Source organism: Theobroma cacao, chromosome 5 (genome assembly GCF_053813885.1).
Source record: "Theobroma cacao isolate CCN51 chromosome 5, ASM5381388v1, whole genome shotgun sequence".
Taxonomy (NCBI): domain Eukaryota; kingdom Viridiplantae; phylum Streptophyta; class Magnoliopsida; order Malvales; family Malvaceae; genus Theobroma; species Theobroma cacao.
The window spans coordinates 41,382,994-41,403,480 of record NC_142643.1 but is presented as its reverse complement, the minus strand read 5'-3'; the positions used below and the strand labels follow the sequence as shown (position 1 = coordinate 41,403,480).

At 35.6% G+C, this 20,487-nt stretch overlaps 1 protein-coding gene and 1 pseudogene across 2 annotated transcripts; both read right to left on the bottom strand.

Moving 5' to 3' along the window:
• Positions 1-8,688: 8,688 nt before the first annotated feature.
• On the bottom strand, positions 8,689-11,047 carry LOC18599663 (benzyl alcohol O-benzoyltransferase-like). The gene is made up of 2 exons (XM_018122310.2): positions 10,526-11,047; positions 8,689-10,043 (listed from the first exon to the last, which is right to left on the bottom strand). Exons 1-2 carry the CDS (start codon positions 11,036-11,038, stop codon positions 8,979-8,981), a joined length of 1,578 nt encoding a protein of 525 aa, XP_017977799.2. The 5' UTR covers positions 11,039-11,047; the 3' UTR covers positions 8,689-8,978.
• A 7,276-nt stretch (positions 11,048-18,323) lies between these two features.
• Positions 18,324-20,243, bottom strand: LOC18599661 (benzyl alcohol O-benzoyltransferase-like; annotated as a pseudogene). The gene is made up of 2 exons (XR_016026193.1): positions 19,659-20,243; positions 18,324-19,288 (listed from the first exon to the last, which is right to left on the bottom strand). The product of XR_016026193.1 is annotated as a benzyl alcohol O-benzoyltransferase-like (transcript).
• Positions 20,244-20,487: the final 244 nt, after the last annotated feature.

Genomic DNA, 20,487 nt, shown 5'->3' with positions numbered 1-20,487 from the left:
TAGTCAAACCTCTGGTCGGACTTGAGACTTTTATACTTTTAGACTTTCCTCAGAATAGTGAGTTTTTTCACACCCGTTGTTAATGACACCCTATTACTATTAAAAAAAAAAAAAAGAGATCAAACTCCGAATCATAATGGTAAAATTACCACCAGGCATAAAACATTTGTCTTAGATCAACACCAAATTTGGTCGAAGTATCAGCTATTGTGTTTGCTTTCCCAAATGCAGAAATACTTTTTAGGGGTAAATTACATTTGTTCCCTTGTGAATTCATAATTTTTCACTTAGCATTTTATACCCTCTTTTCACATTTATAATCTTGTGACTATATGTTGTTCTTAGCATAGTTATGTCGTTATTTTTATTTAAAATAGTTATAAAAATACTCTCACATTCAAAAGGTGCTCTAGGTTTGTGGTATTTTTATAAATTAATTTCTTGAGTGAAATTAACTAATAAATCCCTTTGGGAACAAAACAAAAGCAGTAAACATTATGGCACATGATAAAAGAAAATACAAGTTGTTAAAGTGAGAAACCTCTCGGTTGGTCTAACTGTGTTCCCATTTGATAAGTAGTAATTGGAATTAACTAGTTATTTGTGTGAAATTCATAAATTATTGGATAATTTAAATTAAGAGTAAAATATCTCAAGTCCTTTAAGTATTACCTTAATTCATTTCATATTCAATACTCAAAATAAACATATTGTACAAGGCAGTACTAGGCTAAACATTATGCTTCCCCTACTGTCTGAAGTGGATCAAAGTCTCCTGTACCAATAATCCTTCTAATAAAAGTGAGTAGAAAAAAAATTTAACTTTTTAATTAAAATAACTAATATATCCTTGGATTTTATTCACCAAAAAAATTAGTGTTGAACCATGATTTATTGGCATTTGCTTGAGTAGAAAGTAGAAAATAAAGAAAAGATAGAAGATAAAGAGAAGTAGCAATGAGGAAAATTTTTAATTAAATAACTCTTCATTGTTGTTTAAATGAAAATAAAGAGAAGAGAATCTGCTTTCCTAACAAATCAAAGACAAGGCTCTACCAAATAGCATGTTATTCTTAGTAATAATTATAGAAAGCAGTGATTATAGCTTGCTTACAACATGTTTAAGTAGGTTGAGTTTTTTTCTTGTGGTAAGAAAAGAAAAATGAGTATAAAATGATATTCAGTTATTTTATTTACATAAAATCAAATGATAGATTAACGGTAAGGTTTATACATCTTACGAAATACATTATTTTGAATGGAAATATTTATTTTGAGTATTAATAAACTTGAAATGAATTAAAATAATATTTTAAAAATTTAGAGATATTTTACCTTTAAACTAAAGTAACAAAAGGTACTTTATCATTTTGTTTATAACCATATCTTTAGACTTAAAGTGGTGGGCTGCTGGAATTCAAAGCACAAGCATAGTTTCCTCCCTCTTTCAAAGCGTCTTGCAAAGTAAGTGGAAGATAGGACAAGTGAACGTTAAAAGGCACAGGCTTGGGCTGTCATCCTCTTCGACAGCCTTTTCTAACTGCTCTGTGTTTTGTCAACAAGTGAAGTGCAGACAGTCACTCATAGAGATAAAATATAATACTTGAGATAAGATTCGTTGAATCAAGAAAAGACCATAAACAGGATATTCTTCCTTTTTTTTATTAAAAAAGCATTTGTTTTGGAGGCTAGTGAGACTTAATGGTTTCTTATGTCACTATAACATCACGTATTACTATTCCTCCTCTCCTTTTCTTTCTTTATTTTTTATTCTTAAAATTATGTATTTTGTAAATATTTTGTTTTTTTTGTTATATCCTGATAATATGATGAATGAATCGGAAAATTTAGTATAATATGTCAGGTATTGCTCAATTTGCTATGTAATGATCACCTTGTAAATTGAAATCAATATTTTTGTTCCGTTGTATTTGAATTGAACGATTGTATGTCACAATCTTTTTGAAAGGGTTATTACAATTTTTTTTTTGGAGTTTCAAAGTTTATACTTATGGCTACGATCACCAACAACAAAGAAAAAATAGAAATAAAATTATTTTTTAAACATTTAACGTTTCGAGACTTTTAATTATATTTATCTAATTTTAAATTTTAATATTTTGATTATTAATTTTATAAATATTATTATTTTAATCACTTATCATTTAAAAAAATAACGAACATTTTATTCCATGTCAGCTGCTCTGTTACTAGTCGTATTCAGGTAAAAAGGTTCTTTTCTGTTAAAAGAAATTCACTTTTAGTTTTTTTTTTTAAATTTTTTGTTACGACATGATCATGAAAATATGTAATCTTTTATAGTCAAGTGAACAAAATTATAATATTTATAAATATTGATGATTAAAATATTATTTTTTAAAATGGGACAATTAAAATAGAAAATTTTGAAAATTTAAGTGATCAAAAAAATAAAATACTAAAAAAAAATGATCTAATCACCTCTTAATGATATCATTAACGTATGTTTGTAATAGTTATAAAAAAAAAAAAATGAAAACCATTGAAGAAGAAAGTTCATCATTCAACGACAACTGGGTCCACTGCCTAGAGAATCTTTGAAATGCATTTTCCAAGAATTTGCCTTTTACCCGGAATATCGGAGCTTCTTTGAAGTTTGAAAAACCAGGGTTTGGTCAAACAAGAAGATAATTCAAATCCCGTTACAGTCGTATGTTGAACATTAGCAATTTGGATGGAAAATCACTCCTTTTCCTTGATGTTCCTTTATGCTAGAAGCCTAGAACAACCATTTTGCCTTTCTTTTTCATCTCTTGGTCAAAAATAAAAAGAAAATTACATTGGAATATTTAGTTATTTTTTTGCAATGATCAAGACTAACGGGAAGTTGCTTAGAACTTTTGCTCGGTTGAGCTGTAACTTCAGAATCTTAATCCATTGGCATAGTTGAAGTTAAAGACTACTCAAGGTAGTTAATTAACTCAAGCCCTTTTTAAACTGATCAGGGCCTTCTTTTTCTTAGTCAATTCCTCTTCTACTTTCTTTCTTTCTAACTTCCCTTTTTTTTAAGCTTAAATAGCAAAAAAAAAAAGCACCAACATGACCATTTTTACAACTAAACTAGTAAAATTTTACTTTTAACTAAACAAATTTTTAATCTTTGATTTGTATTTAGATAAGTTTTTTAGCCTTAACATAAAATTTATTATTATTAAATTTAATATCAATTGATATTCTCTATTCACGTGACATACAATTTAAGTATCTAACATGATTGATGTATTTAATCATCTTAAACGCAACATGTCCATATCAACTACTTTGTGATTATGTTAACTTATCAAGTTATATGTCATATGAGAACAAAATACTAGTTGATATTAAATTTGACGACAATTAATTTTTCATTAACATTTTGAGTTTATTTACTTATAAATTAAGGGTTAAATTTCGTATGGATATCATAAAAAGTAAAAAAATTTAGTTAAAAAAATTACAATAATACAAGTTTTTTGAGGGACGGAAATGGTAAGGTTTTACTGCTTTTCTCTTTCTCAGTGGGAATTATGAATGCCGATACCGTTGAGATTAAAGATCTTTGTAAAGCTCTTCAAATTTTTGGCTGCATCCAGATAAGCCCTTCAAAAGATTATATCATAAAGTGACTCTAAAAACGCTGTTAGATGGAGACTAAACCCGACCACAGCTCCATGGAAACTAGGTCCACCATTATTCAGATTTCACGTTTTAAATCTTTGATTGATTGTTGTGAAATTATTAAAATTCCTAAGTCAGCAAATGAGGTTGCTTACTCCCTCACCAAGTCAGGGGTGCTATGAGAAGACAACGATTAATAACTGCTATTTCCCTCCTCCTTCTCTCGTCTGCTGTGTGTTGGATTCCTATCATGTATGGCTGCTTTTGTTGAGCTGTGACACAGGGGATGCTGACGTTTTTCTTTTTGCTGATATCTTTTATGAGTGGCTGGTTGCGAGGGATACCCTGCTTAATTTTTTGGGGGCTATGTTATGTTTGTTGCATATAGCAGCCTCCTTTCAATGTATGGGGATTTTTTGCTACCACTTAGGAGGTTGGGACGCTGCTCTGTTGCGGTTGCCATGGAGATGCCTTTTGTTTGCCTTTTGATGGTTATTATTTTCCTCTGCAGCTGCTGGTTTTGCATTTTGCTTGCTTTTGGGGGGTGACACCTTGAAGTTCCTTTTTTCTGCTCCTTTTTTTGGAGACAGGGGCCATCATGTATTTATTTTATAATTACCTTCGTGAGTGCCTTCTTGCACTCGGTGTTGATAGTTATTTTGTAGGGAAGGACTCCTGGAAACCAATGGTTGAGGTTATGTTTTTCTCTCTCCAGTTCAAGTTCGCTTCTTGGGGACCAACTGAGTTGGGATTCTTGCTTCTCTCCATTGGAGTTTTCTGCAGCTTTTGTACAGAAAGGGGTCTACCTTTCTGATTTTCTTACTCAATATATTTCTACAGCCTTTTAAAAAATAATAATAATACAAGATTTTTTTACTATTTAAACATTTTTCAAAAAAAGATTCCTCTAGCTTTTTGGACTCGGTTTCAGAGGAATGTATCATCTTTATTCTAATGACATATTACCATAATTTGGGGGTTTCAGATTTTGAAAGCTAGAAAAGCTCATAGAATAGAAATCAATTACTCTGTCAAAAATGGTGAAGAAGACGGCGCTTAGGTATGGGAGAAATGTCAGAATATTTTTCATTGAGGTAAAAACCTTACATCAGGGTATATATATCTCCGCAGGTATGTTGAGCAGGAAAGAGTAAAGATAACTTCCTAACTATCTAATAATCATCAGCTAACTAATATTTAAATACAATTGAAACGGTGAGTTTTGTATGCTATTCTAAGAGTCTGCAAAGCCTTATTCAAACGGTGCACTTTGAGTTCCCTGTTTGTCTTCTTTCCTCACCGTCGAGCATCCTGGCTTCATACTCATGTATCTGTGTTTCTCTTGAACACTTATCTGCACCCTCTATTCATCAATTTCATGTCTGATATATTCCATGTTCTATTCCCCCAAGCTACTGAGATACTGATATGTCGTTAATTGAAAAAGGTATGGTTTCCAACCATGCCCAAAAGCCACCCAAAGCCCCGTCACCTTGGTAATTGTTATGCAATAGCTTTGATAAAAAAGGCTACAAGACTTTATTATAATAAATTATTGTTGTTCTTTTTTACATAAGGAGATTAATTAGGTCTTGACTTGAGGTACAAAATTGGCATTGTCAACGGAATCAAATTGGGGTAAATTGTTCCACTTAAAACTAAAACAAAACACAAAAACCAAGGACAAGAACAAGATGCGTTAGAGAATTAACTACATCAAGTAATCTGTCTCTGTTTGGAGCTGAGTTCTTTCCTTTTTTGCCCCTTTGAGGAGTCATCTGATGTCTACTGTGGTGGTGCTGCCTCGAGTATTTCTATCTGTTCTCCGCTTCTGCCCTAATCATCTGACTACCCCTATTGTCCACCACTGCTGATGGTGCATGTGGAGGACTACCTCAACTCCTTTTCTTCTTTTTTGTGTCTGGTACAGATTAGTTGTCTTGTCTTTGGGGTTTCATTGGGCGGGTTCTTACTTTCCTATTTGTGGCTTGTGAGACATTTCATTACTCTCACCAGGTGAATATTTCTCTTATGTTGGAGACCATCTCTCTTTTTAACTGATCTTTTCTTGATTAGCTCCCAATAAAATTTCATCTTGAGAGAAGAGGAAAAAAGGGGGAACAGCCTCAATTACTCAACCTGAAAAGACCACCAATAAAACATCTTTTCTATTTCTTATCAATAAAAAACCAGATCGAGAAAGTTGGAGGTATTAATTCTTATAAATGGATGGGGTTTATAATGGGTGTGTCCTAACTTCACGGAAACATTTACAAAGCATTGGGATGAATGTTTTTGGTGGGGGATATCTAGGAAGAGTGGAATGTGGTTTTTGAGGTTACCCTTTAGTTCATTTTACTTGTTCGCGATGATACAATTTTTAATGACAAAGCTTGGGATGAGATAAAAATTTTGTTTTTAATCAAGATGAGATCTTTGTTTTGGCTGAAAAAGCTGTGAGGGTGGTGAGGAGATTGATGATATTGGATGCTGGCTGACATCATGGAAGTGTAGAAAGAATGCACAAGTTGTTAGCCTACTGATTAGACTAGCATGGAATCCCCTTAAACTGGATCAGCTAAAGTTTAACATTGATGGTTCGGTATGAGGAAAATCGGGATCAAAAGGTTGTGGAGGAGTATTGAGGAACCATGAGCGATCAGTATTGAGACTTCTTTTCGGACCTCTTGGTATACAAGAGTCTAACTATGCTGAACTTACGGCTACCATACATGCATTGCAAATATTTACATTATCTACTATGTTGGTCTCAAAAAATTAATGATTGAATTCGATTCAAAAGTTACTTTGTGATGGGTTCATGGACCACCAAAAAGTTCATGGATTTTGTGAAAAATTTTCAATCATATTGATAATTGTTTGAAGTTGATCAGAAATTATGAGTTTATTCATACTTTGTGGGAAGCCAATACATTTGCGGATTCATTGGCCAAGTTTGATGTGGAAAGACAAGAGATGTTCTTTGCTTGGTGGTAATTTGAGTATCTTAGTCAAACCTATGGTTTTTCTTGAATGTGTGCTGCACGCGTTGCAAAGGTGGACACTACTTTGATGCTAGGTCTGTGAAGGGACACAAGAATGTATGCTGGTGATACGCTATATTGTGTTGGTGGAATAGCTGTAGTGCAATTGTTGGGAGGTTTTCTTTCTTAACTATCTTGATGTCATGGTTGAAATTAGGGGTTGAGGTGAATTTGTTGAGGATGTACAGGATTTGCATATTATGGAACTTTTGAGATGGTCTAAAGGCATTGTGGGAGATTTTGTACCGGTATACCCCCATTATCTTTTGTAAGGGTATAGCCTTGCAAAATCTTTGTAAAAAGGTGAACGATGGTTCCTTATTATGATTAATGCATTATGAAATTTCAAAAAAATATTGTGTCTATGATTTATATAGGCTTAATGTTATATGGGGTATTTTGTAATTTGTGGTGTAACTACGGTGGGTGTATGGGGATGCCGTACAACATTGGGTGGTATCTATAAGGTGTTGTGTAATTCTTTTAATCCCTATTTGAGAATCTGGTTGTTTAGTTGAAACTTGTTAACCAAAATCCTTTGTGGTTTTCTGGTCTTTGTAGTAGGAACTGGTACTGAATAAAATGAACTTGATTGAGAAAAAAAATCTTATCAAACACCAAAGGTTAACTAATAACAATTAATATCATTCCCGCTAAATGTTTTTTTTTTTTTTGAGATCAAGAGGAGTGTGCTTTGACAATGATTCCTATTTGTGTGGATGGTGTGGGAGGTGTGAGGAGGATTGTGTACATATTTTGACATCTTCTCAGTCCTCATGGGTGGTTTGGAATGGATTATTCCTAACTCAATGGAATTTCCTTAGATCTTGTGTTGAGGGAGTCTTTAGTGGTAGGGTGAAAAAATGTTTGACAATTGTGTGTGGTGCTACTTTTTAGTCAATTTGCTTCGTACGTAATGAGACTATTTTCACATGTAAAACTTGGGATGGTGAGGAGATTAATTCTATTCCTTGTCAAAATACGATCTCTTTTTTGGATCAAAGCAAATGAGAATTAGAATTACGTAAATGATGTGGGGTGGTGCAATGAACCTTGAAAGATTACTACTCCCTCAGCCTCACATATGTTTATAGGTTGGATGTATGCTGGGTGCCATGTGAGGAGTGTGAGATGAAATTCGATGTGGATGAATCCTTAAGAGGAAAACCCAGTCCGATGGGATGTGGAGGAGCAATTTCTGACCATAATGGTAAGGTACTAAGGTTATGGGTTTTTTTTTTTTTTTTGGAGCATTAGGAGTATAAGCAAGACTGTAATTTTGTTGAGCTAATAACGACAATTAAAGAATGCTATGACAATGTTTTCCTCCTCTTCATGGATGGGTGTTAAACATTTGATGATTGAGTCCGATTCAAAGGTTGCAATGTCATAGATATGCAATGAATCATTGAGACCATAACCTCTACTGAATGTCTTAAATGACATTGATTTACTATGGAGGCACATTGGAGATATCAAATTTTGCCATACATCTAGGACTCACTGGCAAAATTTGGTTTGAACAGGGCAGACATGTTTCTTGCTTGGTGGTAATAATGTGAGTGGAAGGAGTTAAAACCGTGTAATTGTTAGTATGGGTATGTAAGTTAGTTGGTTAATTGAGTTAGGCGTTTGTTGATGTATTCTTACATCTATTCCCCTGGTTTACCAAGTGACATGTATCCGATTTATCCTGATTATAATAAAAACTTTGATTAGTTGAGAAAAAAAAAAATACTCGATTGGCTTAGTTGATTAAATGATTACTTGCTTGAATCTTGTTTTTGTTTTACCCATCTTTTTAAGTAGAGAATGACTTTCTTTTGGGAAGACTATATGTTGGTTCCTATTTAAGCATGAGAATACTTTTACATTGGTCTACCAACTTAAATATTTCAATTCCCTGCCATTATGACTAAGGGATATGAACTAAAATTGACACCTAAGATCTATGTGATTAAAATTGTTGCCTTAGACAGTATAAAGATTTGTTAGTAAAAGAAAATAAAAAAGAAGAAGCCATTCTCTCCTTTTTTTCCAAAGCAAATACACAAATAAAGTAGAACTAGATACAATTATTTAAAAAAAGAAAAACTCCTAGGAGATTACAACATGGATTTTATCACACATTAGAAAAACAATAATAAAAAAACAAATAAAGGTGCCTGTCACCAAGCTAAATGATCTTTTAACATGATGAGAGTAACAAATTTGTTTGAAATGAGATTAAGCTGTGATGGCCTAGAATCAGTTAGAATTACTCTCAACTCTAGCTGTTGTTTTGTCTTCGGACTAAATTCATTTCTCAGCTCCAGCTGCGGCCTCGTCCTTGGACAAAATTAAAATTCTGTTCTCTGCTCCAACTGCGGCCTCGTCCTTGGACAAAATTTCATTCTCAACTCTAGCTGCGGCCTCGTCTTTGGACAAAATTCCGTTCTCAACTCCAGCTACGACCTCGTCCTTGGACAAAATTTCATTCTCAGCTCCAACCACTGCCTCGTTGTTGGACAAAATCCCATCTAGTTCCTTAACAAAGCTTTCCATTACTGGGGCTGGCAAGCAAACTGGCACCACAATCCCACCCTCTCCTTCCTTATTCTTGGATGGTATATAAAAGCTTATTCTATCCCCACCATAGGCTGGTCCACCAAACTCTGCCTCACCCCATCCAAAATCAACCTCTCTGAACTTGGCACGTGTTAAATCTGACACCATGAAGCACCGAACTGTGTTAACATTTGGCCGACCTCTTATCACCATCAAATCAGCCGTCGATTTCATGTACTCTTCCGTTATCTTTGCCTTGGCCTGTCTCACTAGCTCTATTCCGTATTCCATTGGATTTTGGCATAGTTGTCCTGCAGTAGTTAGAGCCACAGGGTAACCGAGTGCGTTCCCGTAAAATCCTGACGGCAAGGGAGGATTAAACTTGGACCGTGCATTGACAATGCAGATGAAGCGAACATCGTCATTAGGGCCAAGTTTCAAGGCTTTTGTACGACAACGCCATAAGCATGCAGTTACGATATCGAACGTTGAACAACGGAGGTTGTGAGGGACAAATCTACGAAGAGCTGAAATTTGAGTTGGTCCAAAAAAAAAAGAGCGATGAAGCAGGTTGTCTGGCATTTCTATGCCATTTGTGAGAGTGGCATTGTCGTACTCGTCGTGGACACATGTTATGAGCGGTGAATGTCGAGCATTCAAGAGGTGCCTTTCCCAAACCGGTGGGGTTGACGGAGCAAGTGCACCTCGTGCCATTTCCCCCATGGCACACATGAATTGGATTAGCCCAGCCGCGTCGCTCATGGTGTGGTTAAACCGGTGGGCGAAGATGAAACCACCACATTTCAAACGGGTCACCTGTTTAACCAAAGTCAGTTTAATCTTTTATATTTGTCGTAGTAAATATATATATATATATGAGAAAGTACTTTTGTTCTATTTTTTTTATGAAATTTATTTATAAGTATCCTTGTAACATATGTTATTACATTTAAATTTAAAGCTTTTATTATAATATAAACTTAAATTGATGCTCACTAAATATAAATTTTTGTGTTTGAGTTTATATCTATTAAAATCATTCGTTAAAAAATTTAACTTAAATTTTTAAGTACATAATTAACTTGTTACTGTTTAGAGATTTTTTTAATGATATCTAATAAGTGATCACAACAGTAATAAAAGTCCACGTCTACATGTGGCGAAATTTCATTTAACTTATCTCTCAATCTTTATATAAAATTAATTGAAAATTGCATCTTAATTTGAATATAGTTAATAAAAGGTTGAATCTTGAAATTAAAAAAAATATATATATAGTTACTTTGTAAAATGTATACCTGAATTTGCAGCAATGGGCAATTTAATAGTTCGTTGGAGCCAGGGACCTCATAAAGAAGCTCCTTATAACATGGGAATGGAGGGTGTAGTGAATCACCAAATTGATCAAGTGTAACATCAGCATCAGCCTGAATAAACAGCACACCTTCTCCGGTGCAATCCACCACAAGTTTGCGGTTTGGCCCTTCCCTTAGTCTACCAGCATATGGATAATAAAACACTAGGGCTTTGGTAAGTGCCTCCTTTATAATACAAGCGGGGTCCTTCCCTTGCATGGAGGGTTTGAACCGATAAAAATGGAGCCCTCGAATTTGGAACCGGTGACCGTCTTGGTCATCGATGTCCGACAGTAATTTACACTCACGAGGGGTAGGCTTAGCCGGGACCACTAGCTCGGGTTCATGCCTTCGGACTGTAAATACTAGAGAAGTGGGTGGTAGCAGTGCCATGGCAAAAAATGATGAAAAGGCTAAATGAGACGATTTAATGGAGACTTGTTCTTCGTAATTCATTCAATAAGTTGTTCTCGTATTTATAGGTGAATTTTTATTTTAATTTTTTGTTGCTCAGCCATTTGTCGGTGAACAACTACAATAAGATTTATGAAATAGATATGGTCGTGGCTTAATTAGATCTGGAGAATCATTTGCCACCAAGTGTTATAAGGACCACCTAATACACTGGATAAAATGATGTCGAATGTAGTTGACATGATTATTACAATTATTATATGGATTACAAGGTGCGCTTCCACAGTAAATGGAAAAAAACATTAATCTGTCGCCTTCCCTAAAAAAATAAAAAATTACAAAAAGCTAAATTTAGTCAGACAAAGTCCCACAGTAAATGAAAAGAAAAATTAATTTGTCACGTTTCAAAATAAAAAATCACAAAAAGTTAAATTTAGTCAGACAAAGTAGAACAAGATAATTCAAGTCATTCTGAGCCATAAAATGTTTTAAAATAAAAGGTCCAAAGAAAGCAAACCTATTTTCTCCTCTTTCTCTCACAAGACCAACGACTGCCTCCCTTTCTCTCTCTAAACCCAAAATCTGATAGTCATTCACCGTCGTCCGATGTCTGTCGCCGATCATCTAATGTAAACGTTAAATACAAATATCAAATCTCAAATCACATCAAACAAATTAAGATAAGGATGTCTTTCCAGTGCATTGCACATGGTCTCGACAATCCTAAACAAAGTTCCATGAAATAGAAAATGGGAGGAACTTTTTATACGCCGGTCTTCAAGCCATTAAAACAGTATTCCACGCGCATTGACATCACTCATCATTTTATTCAAGGATATCTTTCCCGAGACTCCAAATTTCTTTTGCCTCTTCAAAGATCCGATTACTTTTGTTAATAAAATCACCATCCAATAAGGTTCCATTCATTATCTTCAGATCTTCAGCATCTGCCCCTTGAAGCTTCTGTTTTCTTCCTCTTTGGCAATTGTGTGCTTCACTTTCGTTGCTTTCCCTCTCAACTTCACTCTGAAGATTAGATTTTCAATATTCATCTTGGACGACAAGGAAAGATGAGCGGAAATGGGGTTTGTTCCAGCTCTTCCTCACTGTGGGCTCTTCTTGTTGAAAAAAAGCCACAGATCCTTTCCTTTCCAGCCCTATATCGGAAAGAGACTTGTCACCAACATTTCAATTATTTTGTCATCTTTTTCCCCATGTCATTCTCTTTCCTTCTGGCAGCCACCTGTTCCTCCGGCGCTGCCATTAATGATTCTAAATTTGTCCAAAGCCTTCTCCATCACGATCAAGGCCTGATAATTATTTCCTATTTTTGACATCTGGAACGTCTTCATTAAACTCCAGAGTAAAGGAATTCAATACAAGATATTGAATATGAAGGAAAACTGTCTGCTGTTTCTATTTCACACTCATGTATTTATAATACAAAGATGATAATGTTAGTTTATAAGATAGTTATCACAAGTCAACATATCTTATCTATAAATTTAAATATGTTTGTCCCGTGTGGTTGAGGTGAGCTTATTTGCTGTGGCTGTAATAGAGGTGAGCTTATCTAGCTTATCTATTGTGGCTGGCTTATTAGCTGTGGCTGTAGCAGAGGTGAGCTTATCTGCAACACTAATATGCCCCCGCAAGATGGTGGCACCATTAGTGACTCCAATCTTGGATAGAAGGAAGTGAAACCTTGCTTTGGATAATGGTTTAGTAAGAGCATCTACTAACTGATGTTCTGTGGCAATATGGTGAACATGAAGTTGCCCCTGGCTCACTTTTTCTCGGACAAAAAAATAGTCTAATTGCAAATGCTTCATCTTTGTATGAAAAACTGGATTTTTGCAAGTGTAGGTGGCACTTAAGTTATCACAGTATACAGAGGGAGAGCTAGGTAGGACAAGTTGAATTTCATGAAGGAGAGATTGAATCCATGTAGCCTCTGAAATAACGGTTGATATAGCACGATATTCAGCCTCTGTAGAGGACCTAGCGACCATCTTTTGTTTTTTTGAACTCCAAGAGATGAGAGTACCACCAAGATAAATGATAAATGCAGAAGTAGAGGTCCTATCATTAGGATTTCCTGCCCAATCAGAATCCGTGAAGACTTGGAGAGATGGAGAGAGTTCCTTTTTAATGAATAGACCATGGAACATGGTGCCTTTAAGATACCTCAATACTCTCTTGAAAGCTTGAAAATGCAGTGTGGATGGTTTATGCATAAACTAGGATAGTTTGTTATAACAAAACAAATATCTGGTCTAGTAAGAACAAGATATTGGAGGCAACCAACAATTTTTAGGAATGCCTCATCATCGGCTACTGCAGAACCATCATGGAGACAAAGACGAGTTGTAGTAGATATTGGTGTGGTAAATGCTTTTGCACCAGACATACCAACTTTGATAAGAATATTTGAGATATATCTGTGTTGAGAGAGAAAAAGCCCTTGTGCTATAGGAACAACTTCAATGCCAAGGAAGTGGCGTAAAGAACCAAGATCCTTAATAGAAAATTGCGAGGCAAGACGTTGAATAAAGCTGGAGAGAAATGCGGTGTGGTTTCTTGTCAGAATCAAGTCATCCACATAGACCAGGAGATATGCAGTGATGCCATTGCAATGATAAATAAATAAGGATGCATCAGCTACTGATTGAGTGAAGCCAGAAGAAAGTAAGAAACTACTCAAGGCTTGATACCATGCTCGAGAGGCCTGTTTAAGACCATATATTGCTTTCTTAAGTTTGCAGACATGATGAGGCTTGGTTGTGTCATACAAGATCGGGGGTTGCTGCATATATACTTCTTCAGTTAGTTTGCCTTGTAAAAAGGCATTGTTTACAGCCAATTGATGCAAGTGCCAATTGTTAGAAACCGCCAAGCATAGAACCAACCGGATGGTGACAGGTTTGACTACAGGGTTGAACGTTTCCGTGAAGTCAAGACCAGGCCTTTGGTTGAAGCCTTTGGCTGAAGCTTTTGGCAACCAAACAAGCTTTGTGTCGAGAAATGGAACCATCAGGATGCCGTTTAATGCGAAAAATCCACTTGCAACCCACTATAGTTCTGTTAGGAGGAGGTGGAACTAGTTCCCATGTTTCATTATTTGTAAGGGCAGTATACTCATCAAGCATGGCTTGCTTCCAATGCGGATGACGTATTGCTTGTGAGGCAGAGGTCGGTTCAATGAAATTAGGGAGAGGATGAATGGTGGTCAGATGAAGCTGTTTAGGTTTAAAAATATTGTTTTGTGATCGAGTAATCATGGGATGTGTCCTCTGAGGTTGAGATGATATAGAAGGCTGCACGGTTAGGTGAGGAGAAGAGTGAGGAATAGGTAAAGATGGAATTACCTAAGTGGAAGAATTGCCACACATGTCAGCCACTTGCAGAGATGAATGAGAGGTGGGAGCAGAAGACAAATCAACAGCCTAAGAAGATGAAGGAAAATTTGGAGCAAAGATAGGAGTGTCATGTGCAGGATGCCATTGGGAGTAAGAAATATCAAAAACTGAGGTGCTAGAGGTAGACTTGGTAGCAAAGGGAAATTTTGACTCATCAAACAGGACAAGCCTCGATGTGAAAATTTTGTGAGATTGACTGTCAAGACAAAGGTAAGCATTTTGATGCGTAGAGTAATCAAGAAACACACAAGGAGTAGATTTTCTTTGAAGTTTATGTGTGTTATAAGGTTTAAGCCATGGATAGCATAAACAGCCAAAAACTTTTAGTTTAGCAAGATTAGGATCTTGATGGAAAAGGGACTGATAAGGACATTTGTTTCCAATAACAGGAGATGGCAATTTGTTTAGCAAATAAACGGCAGTAGAGAAAGCAAAAGACCAATAGGACAAAGGCATGGATGCTTGATGGAGTAAGGTGAGTCCAGTTTCAACAATACTTCTATGTAGACGCTCAACGATTGCATTGTGCTGAGGAGTATGTGGGGGTGTTTGTAAATGCTGGATGGCAAAAGAGTTGAAAAAAGATTTCAATTTTGTAAATTCACCCCCACAATTAGAATAGATAGTAACAATAGAAGTTTTAAAATAATTTTCAACCAAACTTTTAAATTTAGGAAATAAAGAATAGACATTAGATTTAAATTTTAATGGATAGAACCAATTATATCTAGTATAATGATCAATAAAAGATATAACATATCTATAACCATCAATGCTAGAGACTTTGGCTGGCGCCCAAACATCACTATATGTGATATCAAGAGGTCCTCCACTAACTAAACTAGACTTATGAAAAGGAAGTCTGTGAATTTTATTATAGCAACAAGCATCACAAGATGTAAATTTATTGGTTTGGGAGCAGGGTAGAGAAGAAGTCTTGATGACTGACTGTAGAGTTTGAGAGGAAGGGTGACTAAGTCTTTGATGCCATGTATAAATGTTTGTCTTGAGTCCAAGATTTGTAAGGGCAAAGGGTTTAATTAAAAGCTCAGTTTCTCGAAAAGCATAGACCCCACCTCTATTCAGGCCTTGAGCAAGTGGCTTCCTTGTTTGAAGATCCTTCACCAAGAAAAAAGATGGAAAAAATTCAACAGAGACATTATTGGTGGCAGTGAATTTTGAAATAGATATAAGATTGGTTTTTGCTAGAGGAACACATAAAACATTATTTAAAGACAAAGTTTGAGAGGAAAGATGAATGAAGGTGGAACCAGTATGAGAAATTGGTAAACTTGTGCCATCACCAATCAAAAGTTCATCAAGATCGCCATACTCAGATGCAAACTGTAAGTTGTGTAACTGATTAGTGACATGATGAGAGGCACCTGAGTCAACTAACCACTAAGAGGATGATGCTTCTGTTCGAGCATGATTAGTAATTAGAGTAGAAGACTTAGGTCAAATTTTGAAGCAATGCTTAGCAGAATGTCCTAGTTTATCATAGAACTGACAAACAACCTTGAAGTTTGTGGATGATGAATGTTTAGAAAAAGTAGATAGTGACGCAAACCAGGTATTGTGAGAAGGCCTAAAATGCTTTGGTAGATCAGAATGAGAAGAAATAGGTTTGGTAGCATGATGTGCAGAAAGGATGATAATGTCAGTTGAGGACTCTTGTTTCTTGATAACCTCTTCATAATCGGTGAACTTATCTAATAGTTCTTCAAAGGTAATGAAGGACTCTCGAGCTCTTACACTAACAACAATTTGTTTGAAGTCAGATCTAATTTCATTAAGAGCATGGATAACAAGGTCATCTTCACTTACAGGTGAATTCACCAACGCAAGTTCATCAATAACACTTCTGAGATTTTGGAAATATTCGGAGACTGTCTTAGTGCCTTTGGGTTTGGTAAGTTTTTCTCGTAGTGTCATCATACGAGATCGGGACTTGTTAGCATACAACTTATTGATTTTAGTCCAAGCATCGAAGGAAGATTCAGCAGAAGCAAAGAAAGGTACAACATTTTCAGTAGTTGAGGAAATAATACCATGAAGTAGAAGTTGATCTTGTCGTATCCAATGATCATATGCTGGATTGGCAATAAGAATGGGGGGGTCGAAGCCTTCTTATGGGATCATAATTGGAGGGCAAGGAGTGGAACCATCCACATACCCAAGTAATTTGTATCCAATTAAGAGAGATTTGAATTAAGTCAACCAATAGGGAAAGTTTATGGGTGTGAGTTTTATAGGTAGGTGAGCAGCAGCATTAATAGTGATCAAGGGAGTTTGTAGATTTAAGAAAAGAAGTGCAAGATTCAAGAGTGTTGTTGGAAGGTAGTTGGTCTTGTCTGAGCTTAAAGATGACATGGTAGTTGAAACGTGAAGAAAAAAAAACTCGATGGAGCTTATATCTGCTCTGATTCCATAAAGGAATTCAATACAAGATATTGAATATGAAGGAAAACTATTTGTTGTTTCAATTTCACACTCATGTATTTATAATACAAAGATGATAATGTTAGTTTATAAGATAGTTATCACAAGTCAACATATCTCATCTATAAATTTAAATATGTTTGTCCCGTGTGGTTGAGGTGAGCTTATCTGTTGTGGCTGTAACAAAGGTGAGCTTATCTGCAACACTAAGCTATCTGCTGTGGCTGTAACAGATGTGAGCTTATCTAGCTTATCTGTTGTGGCTGGCTTATTTGCTGTGGCTGTAGAAAAGGTGAGCTTATCTGCAACACTAATACAGAGTACCCTTTTAAAATTTCTTCTCCACCAACGTATTAGCACAATCTAGTTCAAGTTTTGATCCCCACCTTAACATTGTCTTCCACCTCCATGATGAAACAAGGACATTGCAGAGAATCCGTGGCTGAGAAAATGTCATTTTTTTTCTCTAGCTTCATTCACCTGTTTATCAACACCATCCAAAAACACAAAACCATCTTCCACAAGTAATTTATACTCGCAAAAATCGAACAAATCTAATTGGCAATCAACAAGTCAATGACCTCATCGATGACCTCATCAATCAATGCCTTCTTATCAGTGAAAATCAACATAACACCATAGTTGAAATTCTTGCATTTTGACGTTTTAGCCTCAATAGATATTAATTTTCCCCAGACATTGGCAAGATTGAAAAAGGAACTACAGTCTCATGCACGAACAAGAACTCCATGCACAACTAACCTATTTTTTACTATATTTGGTAATAAAGTTTTCAAACCACACTTTTTAACTGATTGAGTATTGCTTGTTATGTACTACTTTCTTTAGGGATAGATGGTGCTCTGCCACCCTTTAAAGCCTGTGCATAGGTTTAGGTGGAGCCTGGCCCAAAAATGGGTTGTTCAAAGAATAAATGCACGAAATTAGAGAAATAGGCCTTGGCCCTAGCAATGAAATTGGTTGAGCTTAAGCCACCTCATCCTTTTTCTCTAATTTCACTTTTTGGTGGGAGATTTTTTTTTTTGGCCTCATTTATAAATTATCATCCAAGACAATTGTGCAAATTCCATAAAATAAAAATACCAAAATTTGAATACAATTAGTGTATATGTATCTTTTCCTTCATTTAGAAGACTGTGAAAATTTTACAGCATTTATTGATCATTGTCCACTCATAACAAGTATAAGCATTTAGTGTAACAAAAATTATCGAAGTTTTTTCATAAAAGAATTTGAAATTCAAAGATAATTAGTATATGCACCATTTACCTCATTTAAAGAATTTCTAAAATTTTGTTTTGCTTATCGATTATCATCTTATCATGACAATCAAAATAATTTGATATAAAAAATTAAATTATGAAAATTTGTTCATAAAAAGAATATTGTGAAAATTGAAAGACAATTGGTGCACAACTAAAAGAGAAACTTAATGAAGTGAGATGTAAGACATGAAGATGAGGATAATTTACAAAGCAAATAGTTAATAGGAATTACACCATTCTCCTTATGACGCAGTACGTACGCACCCATTACTTCTACAAAGTAGATTGAATGAAAGTGGAATTACTTTGACTAGCAGATGGATGATCCTTTAACATTCTATTCAACTCTTCAACAAATCTTTCCATAGCTGGAGACGGCAACCACAAGTCCATCTTCCCCTTTCTTACTCCTATGAGGTATTTGAAAGCTTGCCACCACTCCTGTGGCAGGTCCACCAGGTTTACCCCATCCAAGATTAACATTGAAAAACTTGGCATGTCTTGCATCCGAAACTAGGTAGGCTCAAACCAAGCTAGTGGGTGGCCGACCATTTGTCACCAAAAAATCCACCACGATTTCACCTACTCTTCAGTCATAGTTTCCTTGGTTTGCTTCACTAAGGGTTTTGGCATAATTTTCCAGCTATTGTTACAACTACAGGGTGCACGATTGTGTTCCCGTAATATCCTTTTGGCAATGGAGGATTAAACTTGGAGCATACATTGACAATGCATAGCAAGCGAACTTGTTCATCAGGGTCGAATTGTAAGGCAAGTGTCCGGCAACGCCATAAGCAAGCAGTTAAGACTTCAAATGTGGAACAATGGCAAAGATGCAAAGCAACAAATCTACAGATGGTGGATATATGAGAGGGATTGAAGAAAAATGAGCGATGAACCATGTTTTCTAATGGGGTGAAGATTGAACATGATTTTATATCATCTACTTTGTCGAATTCATGGTGCGTACATGTGACCTGTGGAAGAGTTCAACAACTTAGGAGATGCCTTTCCCATACAGGTGGGATTGAAGGAGAGATTGCGCCTTGTGCCATCTTAATGAATTGGAATAGGCCAGCGGCATCACTCATAGTGTGGTTGAGTCGAAGGGCAAAGATGATACCACCGCATTTCATCCTTGTAACCTTGCATAAGAAATATTGATTAATGTTATTTTGATATAGATGTATTATTTTTTTATTTTCTTTTAATAGAAAAAGATATGCTTAATTGATTTTTATATCTATTAATTACCATGAATAATTATGGCGTTAGCTTTGAAAAATTATTAGTTTCCATTTGTCTCCATGAGATAAGCAACATCTAAATTTTCCTACTTTTACTGAATAACAATATCCCAAAATTTTCCTAATTGTGGAGTACAGAACAGGAACTTTTTTTTTTTTTTAAAGAAAACAACTTTCATAACTAGTAAAATGAACAATGGGCAATTTAGCACAAATTAATTTTTCTTAGAATCTTGATCATAACTTGGAGTAATAAACAAATTAATACCTCGATCAACCGCAATGGGCAATTTAGCATCCCTCTGGAGCTGGGAACATTGTAAAGAAGCTGATCCAAGCAAGGAAATGGTGGCAGAAGTTCTTCACCAAATTGCTCAAGTTTAACATCAGCATCGACCTTAATAAACAGCACGCCTTCACCAGTACAGTCCACCATAAGCTTACGGTTACGCCCTTTCCTAAGCCTACCAGCAAATGGATAGTAAAACACAAGAGTTTTTCCAAGTGCCTCCCTGATAACCTTAGCCGGATCCTTCCCTTGCATGGAAGGATTGTACTGATAAAATTGGATAATAGGGATCTGGGTCCGAAGACCCTCTTGGTCATCGATGTTCGATAACAGTTTGAGCTCACGAGGGGTGGGCCTGGCCGGCTTTCACGAGCTCTGGTTCACACCTACGGACGGTGAAGAATAGGAAAATGGGTTGGGACACCATGGCAGAAGTGGTTGACATCAAAATCTGCGGTGGGATGGTTGCAGCTATAATCTTCTTCTACAATTGCTTTCTGTGGTCCGTATGAGGTCAAGCATATCTACACTTGTTGAATGTGTAGTATTGGGAAATGAATCAATTTATAATTGATCCTTTGTCACACGGATTTTGGTATTATTAGGAAGGGCAAATGATGTAGGGTACCTTAAAAAATTCTTATTCATGTTTTAATTAAAATAATCTATACAAGTGATTGAACGGTAATGTCATGTTTGAGTAGGACCATTTTTTTCATTCTTTTTAATTAATTGATTAAAATAACAAATAAAGAAAGAATGTATCCTTATGTTTGTATCTACGTACTTATCTAACTACACACACACG